Source organism: Podarcis pityusensis (assembly GCF_964106645.2).
Source record: "Podarcis pityusensis genome assembly, chromosome: 2".
Taxonomy (NCBI): Eukaryota; Metazoa; Chordata; class Lepidosauria; order Squamata; family Lacertidae; genus Podarcis; species Podarcis pityusensis.
In genome coordinates, this window is record NC_138029.1 from 45,857,702 (window position 1) to 45,883,788 (window position 26,087).

At 40.9% G+C, this 26,087-nt stretch overlaps 1 protein-coding gene across 2 annotated transcripts in view; it reads left to right on the top strand.

The window, feature by feature from the left end:
• The window catches only part of GABRG2 (gamma-aminobutyric acid type A receptor subunit gamma2), a 63,957-nt gene that overhangs the window by 25,480 nt on the left and 12,390 nt on the right, over positions 1-26,087 (top strand). For both annotated transcript variants that reach the window (XM_080995266.1, XM_080995267.1), the window contains exons 3-6: positions 481-548; positions 1,720-1,940; positions 4,428-4,510; positions 5,721-5,858. In XM_080995266.1, the coding sequence (XP_080851392.1) occupies positions 481-548; positions 1,720-1,940; positions 4,428-4,510; positions 5,721-5,858 (510 nt within the window). The remainder of the gene's footprint in view (positions 1-480; positions 549-1,719; positions 1,941-4,427; positions 4,511-5,720; positions 5,859-26,087) is intronic.

The window sequence follows — 26,087 nt, forward strand, 5'->3', positions numbered from 1 at the left end:
GCTGCTGCTGCTGCTGCTGCTGTTTTGTTTCTTGGACTTTTTCTATATTTGCAGAACCCTCTTCTGGCTAAATCAGTCATTTTGTGTTCATTCGTACAATGTGAAATGTCTGATGTGATGTATCATTAAGAGACTTCAGAAATACAATACAGTTTCCTATTAAAAAAGGAAATAAGCGTTATAACTATCCCCACCCCTTGCAAAAATACTGATTACAATCACATTAATAACACAATAGTATAAATGGGGTCAAAACCCACCCCCTTCTTCACTACGGTCATCAAGTAAGAATGCAGTTTTATTCATCCTGCATTTATTGATATGGAAAATCTCACATACCCAAGTCCTTTTACGTTCTTTCTTTCTAGAACACAATCAGATTCTTTCTTTAAATACTGTATTTTGTATCTAAGATTTTTCTTTATGTTCTGGATGTTTTACCTGATGTGATATTAGCAGTTGTTACTGTTTTTGTTACAGTGCAGCCAACGGTAATTCATACTGATATGTATATCAATAGCATTGGCCCAGTGAATGCCATCAATATGGTAAGTAGCATATATTAATACATTTTGCCAGTGTTATTTTTCTAGAAAAAGAGGTGCTGGAACTCACCATGAATGCCACCCTTGTTCTCTTATAATGGCAATGGCACCCACATGAGAGGTGCCGGAACTCACATGAGTTCCGGTGAGTTCTGGCTTAAATAATGCCCTGCATTTTGCCATGTTTGTATTGCAAATTATGTTATTTCTGAATGCCAATACACATTGCTGTACACACCAATCAACACCCCTGTATTCTACCCCATGTATCAGACAGAGCAAGGGCACAATACTCGGATGATGAAGACTATACACATGTATATAGAACTGGGTCACATGATTCAATTGGACTTCTGAATTGTTGCACATAGGCTTTCCATAAGGCTGCAATCCTATGCACATTTACATGGGAATAATCCCTTTCGGAGTCAGGGGACCTTACCTAGTTCTGAGTAAACTTGTTCAGGATTGTGCTGTTAGTAGAGCTGTGGTTCTTTAATTCCATCCAAGATCAACTAATTTCTGTAGCTAACATGAATATTTGTGTCCAAAGAATTATGGTTGCTAAATAAATACGTAAGAGCTGTTCATACTAAATTCTTAATTCTGCATTTCATACTGAAATCTTCCTTCAGTAATATTCTTTTTAGTAGATATTATACACAATATCTCTCTCTATTTAAGTTTGAGTGGGCCAAATAAGAATTATGGAAACACCACACCAGCAACTAACATAATTTTTTATATTGTAACTTGATGCTGTGAACAACTCTGAGATCTATGGATAAAGAATGGTGTACAAATTTAATTAATTAATAATAAATTATTTTCATTTACAACAACCCAAAATTGAGGTTTATGTTTTGCTGTATGAAACCATAGATTTGGGGAAATGGTGGGGAAATAGCTAAAGCAACAGTTCATTAGGACTGCAGTTTTAATGAACACTTACCTGGGAGTCGTAATGAGCTCAGTGGGTTTTACATCTGAGTGGGCATATATTGGAATTGTGTCAATGGGGCAACATCACATTAAAAGCAGAAGCTCTGTTCTATTGTGGGTCAGGCTACTGATGTGATGTGTGTGTTCTCTGTGAACTGGCCATGAAAGCTTTGAAAAGCAGGACTGAACGGACGTGGAAACTTATTTTGTTTGATGTGTTTCAACATTGCAGGAATATACAATAGACATTTTTTTTGCTCAAACCTGGTACGACAGACGGCTAAGATTCAACAGCACCATTAAAGTGCTGAGGTTGAACAGCAACATGGTGGGGAAGATCTGGATCCCTGACACATTCTTCCGAAACTCAAAAAAGGCTGATGCTCATTGGATAACAACTCCCAATCGGATGCTCCGGATCTGGAATGATGGCAGAGTACTATATACACTGAGGTAATCTTACCGATTTTTTAATTTTATCCAATATACCTGTTACATGTTTCCAATATGAGTGAAAATGGTATCTCCACTTAATGAAAAGAAGTACGATGCCTTGAATATTTTAGACAAGATGAAACAATAATAAAGCTAAATGCCACATAGAGCTCATGTGGTGTCTTGGTTAGCGGTTAGGGAATGACCTTGGGCCAGTCACTACCTCTTAGTGTGGTATAGTGGTTAAGAGTGGTAGTCTTGTAATCTGGGGAACCGGGTTCGTGTCTCCGCTCCTCCACATGCAGCTGCTGGTTGACCTTGGGCCAGTCACACTTCTTTGAAGTCTCTCAGCCCCACTCACCTCACAGAGTGTTTGTTGTGGGGGAGGAAGGGAAAGGAGAATGTTAGCCGCTTTGAGACTCCTTAAAGGGAGTGAAAGGTGGGATATCAAATCCAAACTCTTCTTCTTCTTCAGTTTAAGCATAGGAGTGGGACCCAAATTAAGACACCCACCAACCTGGAAATGGCCTGGGTTATGATCTATAGGTGGTACATGACCCCAGTCAAGCTAGCAAAAATCTATCATTTGCCTGATAATAAGTGTTGGAAATGTAAAGAAACTGAAGGTACTTTTTATCACCTTTGGTGGACGTGCCCAAAGATTAAGGCTTTTTGGGAGATGATATATAATGAAATGAAAAAGGTACTTAAATGTACCTTTCCTAAGAAACCAGAGACCTTCCTCTTGGGCATTGCCGGCCAATTGGTGTTAAAGAAAGATAGAACTTTTTTTATGTATGCTACGACAGCAGCAAGAATACTCATCGCAAAGTATTGGAAGACACAAGATCTACCCACCCATAAGAGTGGCAGATGAAGGTGATGGACTATATGACACTGGCTGAGATGACTGGCAGAATCCGTGAGCAGGGGAAAGAGACGGCGGAAGAAGATTGGAAGAAATTTAAAATTTATCTTAAGAACTATTATAAAATTGATGAATGTTAAAATGTCGAGGTTTCGAGAAAGAAAAGGAGATTACAGCGACATAAGATTAAGCTGAAGAAAAGAATAAGAAAAAATATATTTGAGAAAATTAATTAGAATTTGCTGAAATAATTTTGGAAATTGGGATGTAGGAAGGGAAGGTTTGGGGGAGTCCGAGAAGTGAGGGATATGAAAAAAAGGTTATGAAATTGTACATGTTTGTATGTCTTTTTATTTGTTTGTATTGTTTAAATTTTTTTTTTTTGTAAAATCAATAAAAAATTAAAAAAAAAAAAAGGAAATGGCCTGGGTTAGGATCCAGCAAATCCTTGCCCAGATATGCTACACCTTTGCCCCCGAAATGCCCCATTGAAGGATTTTGCGCCTGTTATCACAAGTCGTTCTCAAACAGGCTGTACCTTCAGTGTGTATAATGTATATTCGTGGGTTGGTGGGGGCTTCAACAGCAGCTAAACTTCTATTATAGAGCATGGAAGAACCAAGTGAACAGCTCTGCCCCTTTCCCCCCACATGTGCAGTTTGGGGTTTAGGATTGAGACCATAATCTCTCAATCCCAGAATGTGCTTGCAGTGGCTGTGGAAGTGCCTACACATAACTCCCTGCACAGCACAGTTTTGAACTGGGGCCTTGCACCCCAAATGAGAATAGTTTTGAACCAGTTTAACTATAATGGCTTCCACTGAGAGAGTTTACAGTTCTGTTGAAGCCTGCTCTGAGAACTACATTTTCCAAGATGGCTCCAGGAGATAATCAAGTCAGTTTAGCTGGTATGACCACTCTTGAAGGCTTTATGAAAGGGGGCAAGATCATTCAAAACACAGCCTGCTTTAGAAACCTCCCTCCATTGGGAAGACCTCAGAAATGGGTAGGAAAAGTTATTGTTGATCCTTAAAGCCGATTCGACTTACAGGGAGTCAACGTTGAGGGCAGGTCATGAGCCCAACCTGTGCACACGGGGCTTAGGTAGCTCTGCGTCACAGGGCGTTCATCACCTACCCCTCCTATTTCAAGGGTATTCTATTAAAGGAATCCGGGGTGTGTATCCTCTGTCTGAAGCCCAGACAGGGGCCAGGGCCATAGCACGACCCCTATCGGTGACCCTGGGGAAATTCCTAGTTGATGTGCATCAATAGGTCTCCCCCTTTCGGTGGTTAACCCTTACTAGACTCCTGGCTGGGGGGCAGGAGTCAGATATAGTCATTGGTTCCAATGCCTAAGCCAATACCACTCACATTCTGTAATCGATAACGTTGTTGCCTTTTTCAGCCCATTAACCTAAATTCTGGTGTCAAATGTCTTTATTCTACAATGGGGGAGGGTTCAGGACCTTGCCATGCAACACTGTGACATAAGAAAGCATTTTACTTTACATCCTAATCAATAATACATTAAAAGAAAGAGTGGATTGTGTCTTCTCTCAACCTGTTCACTGCTGTAGACCTTGAACTTCTACAGTTATGAACAACTGATTAATATTAATATATGCTTCTTCTTAGATTGACGATAGATGCTGAGTGTCAGTTACAGCTGCACAACTTTCCAATGGATGAACATTCTTGTCCACTGGCATTTTCAAGCTGTAAGTAGTAATCTAAAAAATAATATTTTTTTAAAAAATTGATTCATTTGGAAAGTAAAGAGAAATCTAAATTTTTAAAAATGCACTGCTCAGTAAATGTACTGTACTTAGTCCAAAGAAGGTTGCAGTCTAAAACACATTTACCTGGGATGAAGTCTCATGGAACTCAATAGGCTTGCTGCTGAATCAGTGTGTACAGAATTGCATCCTAAGTGTGTTGGTGCTGGAGACAACACATTTATGGACAGATACTTAATATGGATCACTTGTAACTATTTACAGTAGCTGAAGAACTAGCCCAAAGTTGCCATCTTACATATTTTGAGAGGGTGATTGTAAATAATCCTTATGTTACATGGGCATTTTTAGCATACAGGTCAGACAAGACTTCTGTTGTCCTGTGTTTCATGCCTGCTCCTTAAACATGAGAAGGTCCAAAAGTCAATATTACATCCACTACACCACATTAGCTCCCCCCCCCCCCAAAGTAATACAAACATAAGCTTCCAGGCAACCATTATTTTCAGGTGGGATTAAATCACATGTTGGCTTATTCAGGTTCCAAAATTAAGATTGATTTGGAACTCTTGCACAAGGCGGTAAGAAAAGAGACGGCAAAATGCACTGGAAAATGTTGGATAACATTTGCTTGATGTAATGTTGTCTTAACGTCCCCACAAACAAATCAGGATGAATATTCAAGAAACAGATTGCCTGAAAGCAACCTATGTGTTTTCCTATGTACCGAATGTACTGTATACAACAATGCGGAATTTAATGCTGGTAGGTGGAGAAATGGGGCGTCAGTAAAGACCTTACCGTTTTAAGTGATCTACATATAACCCATCACATTTAAGTCATTATAAGTGCAGAGAAGCATGACAGAATTTATTCATGGCAGTTTAGAGGCTGTCATAAATAGAAACAAAATAATTGTGACAATTCATTATTTGGGGGAGCAAAAGGAGACATAACGTAAGCATGCCTTTCTGTATTTGTTTGGAACTGCAAGGTCCCTTTCTGAATATAAGAATCATGACCACTTTGTTTTGTGTGTGTGTGTGTGTGTGTGTGTGTGTGTGTGTGTGGCGGTGAGAGGGAAAATGATGTGAATGCATTTGTGGCAAGTGCCATTCATGGTCATGTGACTAAAGGAAAGCAACACATAAATGAAAATTGTGATGGAATGATGATCTTCATTGTTTTGAAGATGGCTACCCAAAGGAAGAGATTATCTACATGTGGAAGCGCAGCTCAGTAGAAGTAGGAGACACTAGATCCTGGAGGCTTTATCAGTTTTCATTTATTGGGCTCAGAAATACAACTGAAGTCGTGCCGACAACTTCAGGTAGGCGAAGCTACTCTACTTTAATTGATCATTTGCTCCTACTTGACGCTGAAGTGGGGAAAGGGCAATACTATGCTTACTGTGTAGCTGAAATTATCGGTTTCATGGGATATTTATGTTGACAAGCTGTACCATTTTAGACTACCAGTGTGGGATCAAAGCATGAAATCAGGCGTGGGAAAGTGGTGGCCTTCTAGATGTTGGACTCCAGTCCCCATTAGCCCTGGCCAGGAAGGCCAGTGGTCAGTGATGATGGGAGGTGTTGTCCCACAACATCTGGAAGGTTACCCTTCTGTGGCTTAGATGCTGCCATATATATAATCAACAAAAATAGCATGTTAGGTGGAAGGCTCTGCCTTAGCTCTGCAGGGCCAGTCCTGCCATTAGGCAAGGTGGCCAACGTGGGTAGCAGATGTGAGGGGACATGAAAGGGCAGCAAAATGTTAATTAAATAGGGAGCAAACATTTCTACTTGCTAGGTGGAACTATTGCCCCCCTGACCCTTTGACATTGTAATTTTGTATAAATGGTGAATGTTTTATATTAGAGAACATTTAAACATTTATTATTCCACCTTCATTTTGGAAGGAAACCATCTGGCAAGAGAGAACTCTATATAATTGCTTACAGCAGAATCCTATGCACGTCTGCTCAGAAACAAGTCTTGGTGAATTCTATGGGGCTTACTCCCCAAGTAAGCATGTGTGGAATTATAGCTTTAGATTCTCACTGCAAAACACCAAAATCAAACCAAATATAACCTGTGTAACTCTTCTAGTCTCTTGAATACAGCTAGCTGGAGGATGGATGAGCAGGATTAATGTGAGGTAAATTCTTGGCTGTGCCTGCTCTGTCATCAGAACTGCAATATAAAAGGGGTTTCACAGAGAATGTTTGGTAACTCAGTATCACAACTTTTCTAATAGGCTTCTGGAGATGCAGTGCTTCATTTTGCCTTTGCCTCAGGGTCAGCAGTAAATGGAACAATCTAGTCCTAAATTGGGGTTGCTTCTTTGTGCTGGACGGACTGCATGTCAGGGAGCTAAATCTCTTTCCTTTTGCCTGTTTGTGTCACCCTCAGAGCACACATGTAACAGGATCTGTAATAACGACAAAAGATTAGTGACTCAGAGCAATGAGCGTTACCTCATTACTGAGTTTGGGATGAAGCACACAATTGTGGGTCACACAGACGGATTGGATCCTGAGTGGAGCTTAGTGTAGATAAATACATTGCATAATTAATTCGATTTGAATTTTGTAGATTAATTGTCTTGAAATGGATTCACACTTCTGATGTTGTAGTGTCTTACTGTATAAAAAAGGGCATTGTTGACAAAACTTTCCTTTAAATTCTACTGTCTTTATCTGAAGCACATGTAGGGATAGGACAATGACTAGGGAAATGGGCCAATGCAGCAAAAAGCCATTTTTTTGCTCTCACTACCAGTTTGCTACTGGTCTAGCTTCAAGGTCCTTCTGCTAATTCAGAAAGCCCTAAACAACCTGAGTTCAAAGCACATTAAGGACCTTTTGATCCCTTGTGAACTACCTCAGATCCTCTGATTGGGCACTTCTTGTGGTTCCCCACATCCCTGTAAAATGGTAAAAAGTAAAGGTAAAGGACGCCTGGATAGTTAAGTCCAGTCAAAGGCGACTGTGGGGTTGCAGCTCACATCTCGCTTTCAGGCCGAGGGAGCTGGCGTTTGTCCACAGATAGCTTTCAGGGTCATGTTGCCAGGATGACTAAACTGCTTCTGGTGCGATGGAACACCAAGACAGAAACCAGAGCGCACTGAAAAGCCATTTACCTTCCCGCTGCAGCGGTATTTATTTATCTACTTGTTCTGGTGGGCTTTCAAACTGCTAGGTTGGCAGAAACTGGGACAGAGCAACGGGAGCTCGCCCTGTGGCACAGATTTAAACTGCTGACCTTCTGATCAGCAAGCCCAAGAGGCTCAGTTTAGACCACAGTGCCACCAGCATCACATAATATAATAATCTCAATAAATAACAAGATGAAAGATGAAAAAAAAGTATCTGACGAAGTGTGCATTACACACGAAAGCTCATACCTTGAAAGCTTATATTTAGTTGATCTTAAAGGTGCCACTGGGATTATTTATAAAGATGTTTTCATCTTTCCTCTTGTTATTGATTATGACTATGACTGATCAACACGGCTATCCACCTGAGTCTATAATATATATATATGCATTGCCAGCATACAATATTGAAGCAAAAAGTTTGTATTTATTTAAATATAGTATGCTCCCTCCATACTAAGTGAGCCTTAGTAATGTGCAGATACCAGGCTCTACAGATATCCACAAATACCTCTAAGCCTCAGACTGCAGGTGGTGACTCAAGAGTGCCCCTTAACCCAGTAATGCATCAGGGTGCCAGTGACTCCTCAACAAAAGAAACAAATTCAAGCTTTCAGCCTAGTTTCTAACGTGGACAAATATACATCTGTGCATGAAAAGGCCTTCTTGGTTTTGCTTCCATTCCAGGAAGGTTAGTGGGAAATCTCACATCAGTAAGAGCTGTATTCCACCTGGAACACAATTTGTATTTCTTGTAGTTATTGGCTTCCTTTCTGTCTCTTTGCTAACAGTTTTTTGTTTTTGTTTTTAAGTCAGATAGGAACAAAATCAGTGCTATGAGCTTCAGTTCCACTGTTATATTTAGTGAATCAATTTTATGAAGTTCTGTGCAATATTAAAAGAGAGTGTTCCTTGAAGGAAACAATCCATTCACATTAAGCTAACACCATCCTCCTAAGGGACCATTAATCTCATTTCAGAACCCTCAGTAGTGGTCTAAGCAGTGCCATCTAATTGAAAGATCATATTTGCTATTAATGCACTCATGCACACTGTCCCTGTCCATTACTTAAACAAATAAATTGATCAATATTAATTGTGCCTTCGTACACAGTAAAAGCTCGCTTTAGCCTAGAATATATATTTATATATATATATAAAATATGCTTTCCAAAGACAATTTAGTCCTGACAAATTTAGCCTGCTAGGGATGTACTTGAAGCCTCAGAAGAACTGTACAGAGTGCACATCTTTCCTTTCTCTCTCTCTCTCTCTCTGTGTGTGTGTGTGTGTGAGAGAGAGAAAATGGACACTTCAGCTTAGCGCAGGCTCAAAGGACCCTGCATATAAACTTGAAATGGATATCACCAAGTGCAAAGGGTAGTCACTTCTTAGTTCTCTGTGCAACTCAAGTACTGTCTGTGGTCAAAGAGAACACACAGGGAACAAGTGTTCTGTTGTCATAATTTGGAACTGTTTCAGGTGGCACTTTACAAATCTGAGGAGCCAGAGGGTCTGGAATTGGCTCAGTTTGGTGCTGTAACTATGCCCTGAAATGAGTAGTTCTGCAGACTGCAGTATGAGCACTGAACTGACAAATACAAGGACTCCGACTGCATTGCTTTATGGACTGAACTGGTCTGTGTCACTCCCTAATACTGCAACTTTTATAAAATAGCTAACGGGAGATATTTCATCCCTCATTCAATTTTCCTAGGGATCTGCACAGACTGGTCGGTTTCTGGTCCATATAGCATTTGTATGTTTTCACCCGTAAGTCCAGCCAATCCTGTTTCCATATTTATTCCATAGCTTAAACTGAATATGCATTTTCAATGTATTTGAATGTGTTTGGTTGTTGTTTTTAAGCAGAGAACTGTATCAGAATATTTGGTATGTGTGAAATATAGCTATGTGCTTGAAAAGCATTAATTATATACATTTTTATCCTGCCAAAAAATGCTCCCTGAGTGGCTCACTAATGCCAATAATGTTGCCTTCAGGCTTACAGTGGGAAGACATGAAATAAAACAGGCATAGGCAAACTCGGCCCTCCAGATGTTTTGGAACTACAACTCCCATCATCACTGACCACTGGTCCTGTTAGCTATGAATGATGGGAGCTGTAGTCCCCAAAAATCTGGAGGGCAGAGTTTGCCTATGCCTGAAATAAAAGGAAAAAGTCTTTGGAGGGAGGAGGGGAGAAAAAAGCAAACTCAGTTGAGGCAACTGCCTCAAGTGGCAAGAGCCACAGGGTCAGCAGGATTGTGGGTTTGAGCCCCACGTTGGGCAAAATATTCCTGCATTGCAGGGGGTTGGACTAGATAACCCTCCTGGTCCCTTCCAACTCTACAGTTCTATGATTGCTTTCATTCTGCCTCATCTTCTGTTTTCATGTATGTAGAGTGTATCAAATCTGCACATGGTTCTCCTTTGAATGTATATTTAGCTTCCATTTTGTGGCCAAGCTCCTACTGCTGAGATCCTCAAGATGTTTGTGTGATAGTACACATTATTTTCCTAATTCGTATAGCCCAACAATCGACTAGAGTTTCACCTGATCGTTTCAGTAGTTAATGAGTCTGCAATGATGGGTTATTTGACCCAACTTTGCGTCCTCCCTCCAGTTAGCTGAATTGATAAATGACTGCATTGACCAGGGAGAGCATTATAGCTGAAAAGGTAACAGGCTGCAGTTTTTAAAAAAACCCAAAAACACACACAAGGCTGCAATCCTATGCATGCTTGACCGGGAGGTAAACTCCACTGAACATAATGAGACTGAACTTCTGAATAAATATGCAGAGGATTGCTACGTGAGTTTGTGGGTCACTTCTCTAGAAAATTGTAAAGATATTTATAGCGCATGCTGAAAAAAGCATGACCATGTCCTCATTTTGGATGCTCCTGACATACTTAGAGGGTCCAGGCATTCAATCCCATATTTAAAGCTGCATGCAAATATAGTGTGGTAAGAAGGTTAATGTATTAGAGTAGGAAACCTTTGACAGGAGAAAAAACATCATTTGAAGCTTTCTGTCACAAATGTTGCTTTAGTTTGGTCATTTTCATTTCTTGCAATAAAATGTTCACCAATGTCACATTATGAACAGTAAGATATATTTATTTCCTGGAGAGTATGTGGATTCTTTGCATCTTGTGGTCTTTTGTCGGGAGTATTCTGATAATTGATCACATACCAGTATGTGTATCCATGTAGTCAAAATATAGGGTGTTAGTCAACTAGGTTTTAACCTTGAAATGAATGACTTAGTCATGTTCATTAATTTCAGTGGATCTGCTCTGAGTGAAACTTTGTTGAATTCCACACATAATATTGAAATGGAATAATGGAATAAAATCCAGTAAATCCTGGGTAGGACCCAATAGGTATTCTTCCACTGAGATGAAGCATTTATTAGCGGAATGAGAGTATTTCTCATGAAATGGCTGCTATATGGGCATAATGCAAAGTGGCTGACACAATTGAAAGAGCAGAAGAGAGATAGGACCACAAAATGGTGTGGCATGCCCCCCTGTATCAGTCACTCCCACCAATGAAGAAAAAAGGATCTACGTCAGCCACCACTAAGCCAACTCACAGAAATAAGCTCTTTGTACCTCTCCTCCATTCAGAACAGAGGAAGGATGGGTGCCAAATCATGACATCCAAAGAAATATGACATATTGCATTTTAATACTACTGAGTGATAGCAACAGACTGAATTGTTTGATACTACTGCTTTTGTGAATTTGCATTTTGAATTTGGTTTAACGTGATTCTTACTCTGTGAGCCGTCATGAGAGAAATAAATCGGAAGAACCATCTCCCTTGAATTATGGGAATAGTTATATCCAGAAGAGCAGTTAATTTTACCTATCCACTGTAGTCCACTGCACGTATTCTACCAAATGAGTCAACATCTTTCTATATTTTGCTAACAAAATAGAGAAGGTGACTCTACAAATGTTCTTAATGAAGTTAATGTCACAGCAACAGAAACGTGTCTGGGTAACTATTATTATCTGCATTTGTCATATAGGAAGGTGAGGCATGAAGGAATGCATTATTGAAAGTAATATATGTAGCTATAAGTGGAACAGCCATCAAACCAGGTATCCGCAAATCAGTGGGCTGTGCTTCCAGTCATAAAATAAAAATTAACTCCCCTGTGTTCAGCTAACTATTCTGAATGGGTTCCACTTCCACTTCTTGCTCTTATTTCTCTTTTAGTTCCTTTCAGGGAATGAACAGGGTACAGTGAATGAGTGGAAGGGAGAAGTTTGTGGTGACAAATCCCCATCCCTGTCCTGCTGACCTCCATGTCCTTGGTGGAAGGTCCAAAGAAAGTCTCCACATTAACAACTTGAATGTGCACAGCCTTCTTTTCTTTTCACATGATCAGGGACTCTGATCTGTTTTGACCTTCTGCAGAACACACCAAGGTCAGGGATTGGTCCTGCCATTGCAAGTTCTCTTCCTACAGTCCCTATTTTAAATCCAAACACTGTTAAACATATCTTATTCACATATATCACAATGATAAATTGAAAGTGCAAACTAATGCACAGCAGGTCTTGCTGCGTTTTGGGGGGGGGGGATTACTCCTCAGTAACTTCTTTCTTTCTTTCTTTCTTTCTTTCTTTCTTTCTTTCTTTCTTTCTTTCTTTCTTCCCTCTGCATAACTATAAATCCCCTCCTAATCAACCAGCAACTTCAGTAGAGTGTGGCGTAGGGGTGGAGAGGGGATCCAATATCTCTAGTATATAATAACAGTTCCAAAATCCATGAAAATAAAGTATCCTGCAGCTGGATTATTTATGTACTAAGACTCCATGGCCAAGCTATATTCATGCTAGCTACCTTGACAATTAAATTACAAGATTAGTAGTTCAATTACCAGATTGTAATAATGCCTAATACCTGCCTCCAAATGAAGTGAGGGCTTCTCCTAAGGCTGAAACACCCTCACATAGTACCATTTCCCTGGCAGGCTGGTACAGACAGTGGTAAAGTTCACTCAGTAGGGATACGGGAGAAATTTGGTTTGGCAACTGAACTTCCTGCAAAATATGTATGCAAATTGAAACCCAACTTCTCTTAATTTTGTGTTGTCGGTTTTCCACCGAAAAACTGTACAAAATGCACGTATTAGGCATAGTGTTCATGAAAATGCATAAATAATAAAAATAACATACAAAGCTGCATTATATTATGCAATGATGCAAAATTGCCTGCAAATATGTGCATATTGGGAGAAAGGTTCACTAAAATACTGATGGATTTTTTAGGGAAGTATTAAAATGTATTAATTTTATTTAAAATGAATGCTGAAATATAGCCAACTGTACTTAGGACAGGGAGAATGAGAAGCTGAAATTGACATATTTGTCCATCTCTACTACTTGGGGAATTGCTCAGAAAGCTTTGGTGGCCATAGTTTAACATGGGCTCTACTAAGGTCAAGTGAGAATATAATACAGTCAGATACACAGTCATGATGATGAAGCTGTCAGATTTTGTAAGCATTTCTTTTCTTTCCAGTGCAAGTATATTTATGAAATACAGTTAGTGAAGACCACCAATGTTTCTCCCTAGTTAATGCACTTTTCTGCAGTACAGAAAAGGACTTCATGGCTGGAGTGGGAAAATTTACAAAAAACATTTAAAGAGTCAAAATATAATTTAGTGTCACACAAACAAAGAAGACATTTGAGCTATAACAAAATAAGCATTTCTGTATTGACTGCTTTATCCTTTAATTTGTATTTTTAAAGCAAATTTTCAAGCTGAGTATGCATTAAGAATATCTTACCCTAAAGCAAGCAACTGCTGTAAGTACTAATGACACTATGTGACACATTCATCAAATTACATGTTGTGCAAATTGCATTTCTCATGGCCCACACTCCTGTTTTTATTGAAATCACTGAATCTAATGATCTATTTTCATTAAACTGTTGTGATATCAGGAAAGAAATACATTGTAATTTCATTACCAAAGTCTGCAACCGGAGATAGATGTAATAAAAACAAATTTTTATAAAAAATATTTGTCCTAAAAAGACTAGAAAGTTAAAACATGCACATCTACAACAATAATGCTACAATCCACTGATGGAGATCAGTGAGACTTATTCCCAGGTAAGGGTTTGCACAGCCTCTGCAAGCCCCACCAATCAGCTGACCATTTGGTCTCATGTAGCCCAATGCTCAGGGCGTTGCTGGCACCACCGATCAGCTGATTGATGGTGCCTGCAAACCTCCTTTCAGCTGAGACAGGTCTTGGCCTGTCCCTCATTGGATCTCATATAGGGCAGGTGGACACAGCTTGGCCAAAATGGCCCCACAGGCCAAATGGGGAGGACCAGCGTGCATACTTTATTTTAATGGACCAGAGGTTCCCCACTGCTGATCATGTGAGGGAGAGTAGGGCTGGCAAGCTCTTCTGCCCTTGGTATGTCAACTCTCCTGTTGCAGTTCGAAAGCATGTCATAGTGCAAGTAGATAACTAGGTACCGCTCCGGTGGGAAGGTAAATGGCATTTCCGTGCGCTGCTCTGGTTCACCAGAAGCGGCCTAGTCATGCTGGCTACATGACCTGGAAGCTGTACGCTGGCTCCCTCGGCCAATAAAGTGAGTGAGTGCCGCAACCCCAGAGTTGGTCATGACTGGACCTAATGGTCAGGGGTCCCTTTACCTTTACCTAGAATCACAGAAGTGTAGGACTGAAGGGTGTATTTATGGAGAGTCCCTACATGATCTAAAACTTTGACCATGCGGGTTCTCTATTGCAGAGGGAGCTTCAGTGAGCAGATTCTCTATTTTAGAGGACTTCACTCGAACTCATGGAGGGATTAAAAAAAGGGAACTGAAGATTATGCAGCAGATGGGACAGGCTTTACCAGCTCCCCCATGTGATTTTGATTGCCCCAAGAAAGAGAGCATCTAAATAAGTCTTCTGTTTTTCTTCCTTTTCAAATCTTTCCTTCTTTTGGATAACACAGTGTGTAACCAACTCATGTGAGAGGTGGGGGCAAGCCACAGGGCACCCCTACCCCATTACTTGACAGCCTGGATGGAGCACCCCCTCCACCATTTGTACATCTGAACACAGGGAATCTGTCCAGACATTAAAAGTTTCTGAGCAGAATTGGGTTTTCCTGTGTGCATTAATTGAATATGCTTTGAACAGCTGGACAGGGCTCAGGTCGTAACCAAAATGTCACATTTTGATTTGGAACAGAAAATCAGCTGGAATACTTCTAGGCAGTTCAGGGTGAAGAGATACTGCTGGAATGAAGGTGGGGGGGGGGACAGAAAGAGAGAGAGATTGGCTTCTGGCATATATATGTCCTCAATAATAAACACAGATGCCTCCAAGGCTGTTCTTGCCCAATTAAATCCTTTCACAATGTAACTGCAGTTGCCGGCTTCTCAACTTCATGTTGTTACATAGCATTTTGGTAACCTACTTAGCTAATACGCCAAGGCCCTTCTTGCTGCCCATCAACTGTAATGAGGAGCTTTAATTGAGAACAAGGCTGAATGGGAAGCAGAGGAATAGGATCCTCAGTTACATGAACAACCTAGTCTCTGACTTAGACACTGCTTTAACCTGCTTTGAGTTGTTAACAATAGCAACACATGCAACAGCTAAGTTAGCAAACTCTTTTGAGTACCTCTTTGATGGTACACCCTTTGTGACTCTCCCAGACCTGATCCTCTGTGCTCACTGGTTCAACCTTTGGACTCTGTTGAGAACCAGTAGCTATCAGTGGTTCTTCCTTCACCTGTGAAGGTCTATCCATTGTGTGAGATTTTCTCTTAATGACCGTTACAACTGAACTCTCTGAGCTATCACTGTCATCATCAGTACCACTGTAATCTGTGACATCAGAAAAATCATCAACATCATCTGAATTGCCACCTGTGGGAAATGTTTGTTCTACAACCCGCTCTTGCTCTGGAGCACTCTCTAGAAACTTTGTGAGAATCACCTGACCAGATTCAGACAAAATTACTCTGTAGAGACCCTTTTCATATCCCACAAAAATGCCTCTGGCATTCTTTACTCCACCTGGAGCTTCTGTTCTCACATGAGACCCGAAAACCTTAAAATAGGCAACAGAAGGTTTTCCATTGAACAGCTTCTCAAAAGGAGAACATCCCAACTCTGTTGAGACTTTTCTCAACCACACATGAAGATAGGACGCTAGCGATTCGGCCCAATATTCATGTGGCGAATGTGAACTCAGCAATTGCGCATTCATCCCCTTTTGCAATTCTTTGTTCACCCTTACACAGACCCCCCTGTTCCACGCTTCTGGCGAAACAGCAATTTTGTGGTCTATCCCTTTTCCATCCAGGAACTTCTGAAACTTCTGTAACAGAAAAACTTGCTTGTCATCTGTGAAAAGACAATCAATGTTAGCATCATGCATATTTTTAACCTTGTCACAAAACTCCTGAAACTTTTCTAAAGTTTCTTGCGGTTTCTCCATCATATAAACCCAAGAATAATTAGTGAAACAATCCACACACAAAAGGTAATACTTTGCACTGCCTCTAGATGGTTCTAGAGGACCAATCACATCAGCATACACCCGCTGAAATGCTCTGTCGACCTTGGTCAGCTTCCTGGTGCTCACACTGGTCACACCTGCAAGAGAGATTTCGTTAGAAACAGAAGAATTACATTTCAAAAGTCAACAAATACAGTCCATCTTTCTCTTTGGCAGTAAGAAACAGTTCTCCATCTTTGTAGATCTTGCAGCTTTTAGCATCATAGGTCAGTTTCAGTCCTTTCTTTGCAATCTGCGACACACTCAGCAGATTAAATCTCAGTTCTGGAACCAGGTAAACATCACTTATAGTCAAGTTCAGACTCTCAAGATACACAGTCCCAATTCCAGTCGCTTCCAACTCTTGACCGTTGGCCTGTTTCACAGCGAAGCTTTGCTTCTTCAACGTCGTAAACAGTTGTCTGTGCGGGCACATATGAACCGTTGCGCCCGTGTCAATTATGAACGAGTTCCCAACATCTGGCGTGGTTCCTTTCGCCATCATAGCCTTTGCAGGTTTCACCTGGCACTTGGAACGGGTTTTGCCTGACGCCTCAGGCTTCGTAGAGCTGCTCTTTGCTCTTCTTGACTGGCGCGGCTTCTTACAGTTTCGCTGTAGATGCCCAGTCTGTCCACAATTGCAGCATCGGACAGCACTCAATGCTACTCCATGCTTCCCAGTAGCATCATCAGTGGGGAGATTTGAACTCTGTTCTTCCCTCCCCCTGTCAGCAACACCCATTGCACCTTGTTCAGGAACACCAACAGTTCCAACAGCCACAGTTCCTGCACTCTCCCCTCTGGGGTCAAAGCTCTCCTCAGCTTTCGTTGAGCTCTTAGGAACTTGGCCAGCATCATCTTGGCTCACCCCTTCTGGGGTAGTTATCCATCCAGACCCTGATGAATAACTGTCTCTGGTCAGGGGAGATGAGTTAGGCAAGTCTCCCCCCTTCTTGGCATCCATTTTGAATCCAAGCCTCTCGCTCACACTCTCAAGCAAACTGTAAAATCCAACAGTTGTTTTTTTCCTTTTCTCAGGCAGGCAAGCTGCAAGTTGTTTACGCTCTTTTGCACCTGGCAGCTAAACTCTGGCTGCTATGGAAAGTCCCTTCCAAGGGCACGTAAACTTGTAGCCAAAACACTCTCTGGTTTTGTTTCGCTTTCCCAGGCTCACACTCACAGTCCAGCCCCTTTGCCAGTAACTTTTTAACTTTCCGTTACTTAGCAACAATGCATTCCAATAGGACAGTTTATCAACCACAAGAATTTGTGGAATGCAGGCTTCAGCCTTTAAGCTGCAGGACTCTTCCTCCCGGAGCTTTTGTTTCCGTTGAAACGCAGCTCCGTGAACCAGTGAATTAATCAAACTGCGTTCACACTTTTAGCCCGAAATGCAGCATACCTTGAACTTTGTTGCTCTGGAAAACACCTCTTCTTTCCACCAGCTGTCTGTTGAGCCTCTGGCCTCTTGCAGACGCTTCTCTTCCTCCTTGGAGCAGAGGAGGACAATCCACCAGCCTCTCATGCAGATGTCCGATGAATCGCAACCATCCGAAGGCTGCCATATGTTAGTATCTTCGGCTCACAGTCAGAGGTACCTGGCCTCCCCCGAGGCAATTGAGCGAGATACTGTGTTTACCGTCCGTCTGCGACCTCCAGCAGGCTAGGTAAACAAACCCGGCGATTCTTCTCATTAGTCGTGAGATAGAACACACCCTCTGCTTCTCTGCTTCTCTCTCCCTCCCTGCATTCTCCCAGGGAGGAGAAATGAGACAGACAGGAGTCCTTTCTACATGTTTTATTCCTGTCACTCAACAGTACATAGAAATGTGACTGCACCCTTCAGTCTCCATTAGAAGAGTCACAACTCCTCCCCTGTACTTCCAGCACAGGTCAGATGACACACTGAGCTAACATCCGGTGCTCAGTACAGAGAATAGGCTCCACCTTTTCTCCAACAGTACATCTGCAAACCATAACATCCTGTTTTGCATTCCAGCCATCTGGAGCTGGCTTTTGCCTTGGTGCTTTTTCCCAACAGTCTACAATCTAGTTAAATCAATGGTGTGTGTGTGTGTGTGTGTGTGTGCGCGCGCGCAAGGGTGATCTAGTCCAAGACCCTGCAATGCAGTACAGTGGTCCCTCGGGTTAAGTACTTAATTCATTCTGGAGGTCTGTTCTTAACCTCAAACTGTTCTTAACCTGAAGCACCACTTTAGCTAATGGGGCCTCCTGCTGCCGCTGTGCCGCCGGAGAACAATTTCTGTTCTCATCCTGAAGCAAAGTTCTTAACCCGAGGTACTATTTCTGGGTTAGTGGAGTCTGTAACCTGATGCGTATGTAACTTGAAGTGTATGTAACCAGAGGTACCATTGTAATCTTTTGCCCAACATAGTACTTGAACCCATAACTCAGAGATTAAGAGGATTATGCTCTACCAACTGAGCTATCCGAGATTCAGTTTATTTAAGGGACTAGAACCAAAACGTTTTCAGTACCTTTACACTGGCATAACTAGGTTGCAGGTTGAGCTGTCACTATTAATATTATCATCATTATTACTAGTTCAGGTCACGTATATGACTGGATGAAACAGAATGCTGTGAAAAATCTGTTGTCAGGTGAACTAGGGCTGTTGAAAGACCTAGACTATAAATTACTGAATGTTAAATGGGCTTCATAAGGGGGGGAGCTGCAGAAGGGTTAATTGAAACCCAAATAGGTATGTAGTGTGCAGACAGACTATATCCCCAGGTGCTTGCTTTCCCTTTAGGTCTGCCCCTGCTCATGTTGTTACCTTCCATTCTTGGGAGATGTGTTGCAAAATTCCGCACAGCAGCTGGCTTTGCTTTTGGAACATTTTAATTTCCAGACTTAAAAAAAAGAATGCCATGCAGTAGACACCCCTTGCAATAAGATTTTTGCGTGCTCTATTCTCAATTTACATTTAAGAGATGGTTCTTCTTGCTTTGGTTAAATGAATTATTTGCAGCACATGGCACTTTCCCTAAAGTGATCGTAAAAAGGCTTTTTCATATTTTGATATCTTTAAATCTGCTATATAAGATGTGAACCATTAGATAATGTGTTTTCTTATCATTCCAGGCAAAGAGCATCACAGTTAGAGTCAAATGGCAGCTATATAGGATTGTTATAAAGTCCTTGAGGGGTTTTACATATTAATAACATTTTACCTGTTTGAGTTAAGCTGAAATGCTACAGCTTGTGTCACAAAGGGAGCATAAGAAGCTGTCTTATGCTGTCTAGTCTAGAGAAATTAGTTGGATGGGATGGAGGATAGAACTGCTACGCTACTTCACAGCAGGTATTTTTGGCCTCCTCAATATTTGTTGGAAGGGGCCTGCCCCCCTCAATGATGAAGAAGATAGTGGTGATATTGACAAGACAGGTAGGGGAAACCCATGGTGCAATGCGTGTCACAGTTTCAGTGGCCAGCTCCTCCAGAATGCTCGACTCCCTCCAGATCACATGATGTCTTGCATGCTTGACATCATACACATGTGACACGTGCTTGGGCCCCCTCAGTTTTGGGGGCAACTTGGTACCTCTACACATTTGGTTGAAGCATTCCGTTTCTTCTTTTCATTTGTGTCTTTATCACATCTACATTAAATATCTACTGATAAACTATGTAAAAGGCTTGATGTGATTGTACACATGATTTCCATCAATATTCTCTTTGTGCAATGTTTTACTGGTGTACACCAGGGCTGTATTTGCTTATTACGGGTAGAGGATATAAAAGAGCCTCGTTTGTATTTAATTCAGACGTAAGAAATACAAATAAAATTAATTAAAAGTAATTTCTATTTCTATTAATTCAGATAACATAGTATTAATATTACTGAAATTATAAAATTATTTCTTTCGGAATTATTTTGTTTCTGTTTTAAGATTTGCACTGCACGGTATTTCTTGGCAGTTTTTGAAAGCTGAAACACTGCATCAAAGTTCGCGTGGGAATGGGGAAGACATTTGGCCAGCTCTAAAACTGACAGGGAAGTTGTCCTCCACTTTGCACCAGCAATGCATTTGTCTCATTTATACCCATAAGTCTCCCATCATCTGATTAGTGCTCTTCTACATCCCCCACCTCAGAACCTTTCTCCCTGTTCCTTGCCCCTATATCAACTTTCTTGGAAATAGGGTACCAATGTTATGAGCAAAGGAACACAATGAAGAAGAGTTTTCTTTTTAAAAGCAAAAAAGCACTATATTTAACAAGAGACCTAAGATTGGTTCCCTATTTCCAGTCTTTTCAAAACATGGCAGGTCAGATACCCAAAGGAAGTACTAGAATCCCTAAAATTGTCATGCATTTGAATGCAAAACTCCAAAGTTACACACGTTGTAAGCTCAAAGAACATTTCAAAGGATTATAAGCAGACTAATTAATGATCTTTGGACCCCAGAATCCTAGTTCGGAGAATTTTAAAGGTGTTATTTTTTCCTAGTCTTTGACATGGATGACTCTTGTCTGATCTTCTTGAAACATGGCAAGTGTTATGCCCCTATGGAGTAATATAATGTGTTCAATTTTCATGGTAGTTGAGCACAGAACTCCAAAGTTACAGGCAGCATTAATCTGGTTTAGACTCCATTGAATGTAATAGAAAGCTTATTGGAAGTCTCCCCATTTTAAATTGCATCTCAAATGGAGACTCTTTATCTAATCTCTCTTTAAAAAATTGCAGGTGTGATACCCTGAAGTAATCTAAATCCTTCAAATGTAGTTCTAGTCAGCTTTGAAATGCCATGAATAAAAAAAATGCTGTGTGTGTGTTCCCTTGAAAATAATGATGTCCAAAAAATGAATTCCAAATTAGCTAAATACAAGTGAAAGTTTTACAAAAGGAACAAATTAAAAAATAATAATTTTAAAGCCAAAATCACAAAAGGAAAACAATCATTTTCCCCAGTACACATCTTTAAGATATATGTGCAGGTTTTCATTGATAAAACAACGCCAAATCCAGTCCTGATGTGTTTGTATGTATAGTTGAGTCAATATGGATTTTGTTTGAGCACTTGTGTGCATTCCTAAAACAAAACACAAACTTCATAGTTGTGTGTATGACCACATGAGCATTGCAGGGTAGCTTTCTAAAAAATGAACGTCTACGTGCATATTAGTAACAGTGGGGAATGCAAATGCCTGAAATAACTTAGATGAATTGTTCATGCTTCCATTCTGAAATTAGTTATATATATTATCTTAATGGAATAAGAATTCAAGAGCAGTGGAGCACATGGCAGAGACCACACATAATAAAGGGATAGAACTGGGAAAATCTGCTCATCTCTTGGTAGGACATCCCTCCTGTTAAACTACTCTAAATCAGGTGTCTTCTCCTCAAAGCTCGTCTTCGAGTCAAAATGTTGTTCCATTACCTTCTAGTTAACAGAATATTCTGGATATTTGGAATTCCACAAAATAGTTGGCTGTTTTGTGCAGCTCTATCTTCTGTAATAGAGAATGAAAAATGGTGCTCTGCATTCATAAGGCCATTTGCTAGTTTGACAAAATGAACAAAATAATGTAAAATGTAAGCATTAACCATGATTTGCAGCTGAGAGTACAGACAATATGTAATCATTTACTGTCTGAAATGGTATTTTGGAATGAGCTGGGATTACGCTTTTGTAAAATGCAAGATGTTTTCTAGCTTCATTAGAGCTCTGTGAGATTAACTAACTAGTTCACCAGATGCATCCCAGAAAATCTCTATGGGCTGTGCCCTATATTTGTAAGCTATTATGTGAAAACTATTATTAGGCTGGTTATTGGCAGAGTTATTATGAGAATGGAGATGGTTAGGGAATGCGGCTTCAAAACAGAATGAACATATAGGCTAAGTATCCAGTTTGGTACATCATACCCCAAATGGAACCCATAACACTGGGCAACAATTTTTTACTTTTTGAATGTTGTCTAGATTTCTACAACTGATTTAGGGTATTTTTGCACTGCTGAATCAGGAAATGGCATCCATTTCTCTCCATCAGGTCAGGTTTACTGTAAACTGAATGGTGGGCATTGATAAAGGTAAGTACACGTAAATTGCATGTTGTGTCACCATTTTTCAAACTTCAGGGCTTGAACTTCTGTTTCTTGGAACTCAGCAGCACGGAGGTCTCTCTTCAGAGTCCAACAGTAGTCAGCCATCATGACTGCATCCCAGCGACCCTGATATCTGGTCTCCATCTCTTTCATGTCCTGATGGAATCTCTCCCCCGGCTCGTCACTCATTGAACCCAGGTTCTCAGGAAACCAGTCCATATGGGAAAATAGGTAGTGCATCTTGACGCTCATGTTGCAGCCCAGGTTTCTGAAAGCAGTCAGCATGTTGTTGACAAGTTCTGCGTAGTTTCTGGCCTTATTGTTGCCAAGAAAGTTCTTCACTACCAGAACAAATGCCTTCCACGCTTCCAGTTCCACTTCGTTCATTGAGTTTCCGAACTCTGGATCTCTGATGAGCTGATGGATCTGAGGACCGTCAAAGATGCCAGCTTTCAACTTCTCCATGGTCAGTCCTTGAAAAGCCTGGCACAAGTAAATGAAGCAGTCACCATCCTTGTCCAGAGCCTTGGTGAACTGCTTGATTAAGCCAAGCTTGATGTGCAGCGGTGGGAAGAGTATTCTGTCTCTGTCCACCAGAGGGTCGTTGATGACGTTCCTTTCTTTGCAAGGCACCAGTTCCTCCCACACAGGCCAGTCCTTCTTCGTGTAATGCTGAGCACGGTCCCTACTATCCCACATGCACAGAAAACATGGGTACTTGGTGAAGCCAGACTGTTGTCCCAACAAAAAGTTCACCATCTTCAGGTCAACACAAATAAACCACTTATGCTGACCATAACCAATTTTCTCCAGCACATACTTCACCGCTTCATAGTTCTCCTTCAGTGTACTCGAGTGAGCCAGGGGTATAGAGGCAAACTGGTTGCCGTTGTGTAGCAGAACACATTTCAGTGATCGCTTGCTGCTGTCAATGAACAGTCTCCAATCTTTGGGTTCATACTGTGGCACTCCAAGCTTGAGCAGAAGCTGCACAATATCTGCACAGTACACCAAGTCCTTCTCTTCCGAGAAAAAATGGAGGTACTCTTGATGCCTGTTGCGCAAGAAGCTGATGCGAGCACTGTCAGAGAGGAGGTTTTTTTCCTTCAATCTGGATGCCAACAGTTCGGCAGAGTCCTTTGACAAGCTGAGGTCGTGAACTAGATCATTCAACTCCTTTTGGGAAAATGGATGTGGAGCATCATCTTCAAGAACCACTTCTTCTTCTTCATGTCCTTCAACACTGGAGGCATCTTCGTCACTAATGTCAGGAAGTTCTCCGAAGATAGGCACTGGAATTTCATCAAAATGAGCTACAGGACGACGTGCTGATTGAAGATCAGGATACTTCGTGGGGCGGCTGCCCCATTAACTTAGTTTTGATCCCCCAACTTTATGCTTTGCTGGACCAATTTATGGAAGATTTCGAGGTTTTATGACTTCAAACTGATCCCTTTTCGACATAATCACTCAGAACTATCGGACCTGAATACTTCTTGTCATTAAAATAATCATTTCCAATCAAAACAATTATTTGACAAGGCATTTTACCCCCACCAACTTCTTCTAAAATGCTCCACACAAGCGTACATGTGAACAAAAACGTAAAAAAAGACATGTGGCCATAGCTCAAAAACCTGACCTGGTTGAGCAAAACCAATGTGATTTTGGGATTCAGCGCATCAGATTCATCCTAAATCAGCTGAAAAAACGCAGACAACAAATTTGTTGTTGACCAGTGTAATCAATGCAGGCAGTTTGTAGAGGAGAAATATGCAGCTTTACTTACTTACTTACTTACTTACTTACTTACTTACTGCAGAGAATCCAGGGAGCTGCCCTGAAAGTTGTGTTTCTGTTGCAGCGATTTGCACAGCAAATTACGTTATCTAGGGATAGTTAGAAAGTACCTTCCCAATCTCACAAGCCCATTCCTGTGATGATGAGAAGACAGTGGGCAATAGTCAGCTTTGTTTTACCTGGTGTATAACTACTGAAATTAATGGACCTAGCTTAGTCAAGGTTCATTCATTTCAATGGGTCAACTCTGAATAAAAGTTAGCTTACTAGCATCCACTTTCTATACAATCTGGTGCAGGAGGAAGAAATTCATAGGACTTTCAGGGGCACTTTGTGGGGTGGGAGAGTAATGGTTTTAACTGTGGGAAGTGGGAGAGTAATGGAGTCAGCTGTGGTGACTTCTCTGCATTTTTCATTTTTAAACAAACAAACTTTTTTATAATTAAAGTTAATGCTTTTCCAGACAGGTAGCCTTGGTAGTCTTTTGCAGTAAAAGCAACAAAGAATATTGTGGCAATTAAATGGCAAAACAGCCCAACTCAAAGCCATCTATGGCTGCAATTCTAACCATACCTACTCAGAAGTAAGTCCCATGTAAGTGATGTTAGACTTGCAGCCAAGCTTGATTTCACAGTTTAGTATAAACTTGTCATCCTGCCTTAGGCATCAGGGTGGGACAATTTAGGACCCTGAAGATACTTTGCTCTTTGTTTCCTGGATTGTATTGCTTGCTCCTTCACTCAGCTGTAATGCTACTTAACCACATATAAGTTCTTTTTATTGTAACATTTTATTTCATAAATGCATATTTCATACAAAAAAATAGACATCTGTATGTGTCTACTGAAACATAATACTCAAGCAAATGCGTGTTTCAAATGTGAAGATTTGGCTGGGAATGGGGCAAAACTTTTAAAGCAAATATTCAGGGGGTGGATGGTGAAAACTGAGCAGTCAAATTCAGATGTTTCTCTCTCCTTTCTCCCCCAAGAGCCTTGGACTTTAATGGAGGAGCACAGATAAAGTCTACAGATTACAAAAGAGATTGCTTCTTCTAATGTGATAAGAAACACGATACAGTAAAGATACATTTCATGGGTTTTTAAAATTCACAAGAAGAAATGTATTAAGTCTCCAAAACATGTTTGTTCGTTTTTTAAGCTTTTTGTTGCAGAGCACTTGTATTTCTCTAAGACCTGTCCAGGGTCCTGAAATATCTATCGCTGACTGCTCTCATTCTCTGACTTGTTAAGTTGCTAAACAGTCACTGCCAGCCCTTGTTGTTTGCTTGGACTGCTGCCCAGGGGCTCAGCCACATCAGGCAGTACAGGATAGTTGCTTATTTGTGCATGAAGCAAGATGCAAGTTTATTTGGTGGCCCAAATGTTAGCCGTACCTGAAATAAGCAAGAGGGAAAATGTTCTCCAATAATTTTTATCATGTATATGGGGTGCTTCCCCTACCTATCTGTGTATATAATTAGTAAAATAATCAAGACATGTCTCTGTATCCTGAACACCAGAATGGGACTGGGAGACCATAGGGAGGCTTATTTTTGCACAGTCATTGGGTTTGCCTGCTTTCCATTTATAGCCTTTCATTCTGCGGTTAGATTGGGTCTAGTTTAGGTTCCGAAAGTTCGTGTATTTTCTTTTATTAGTATAACATGCACCAGCCAATGTAAGGCTGTGGTACCCAATTATAGCTGCTTTCCTCCAGCTGCACACCAGCAAGCATCTGCTAGACCTTAAAGGGGCTGCAAATGGCTTGCCTGGAATTACTCCAGTTCAGCAAAGCTGTATCTTGCTGCATTTGTGCTTTTCCCTTAAAGGGACATTGTGCATAGTCACCGCCTTTCCAGCCTCTACCCACCCAAACACCCCAGCTCTCTATAGTTGGTCTGAAAGTCCACTTCATTTGAAGGTGAACTGCCCTGAAATACATATGCCATTAGCCT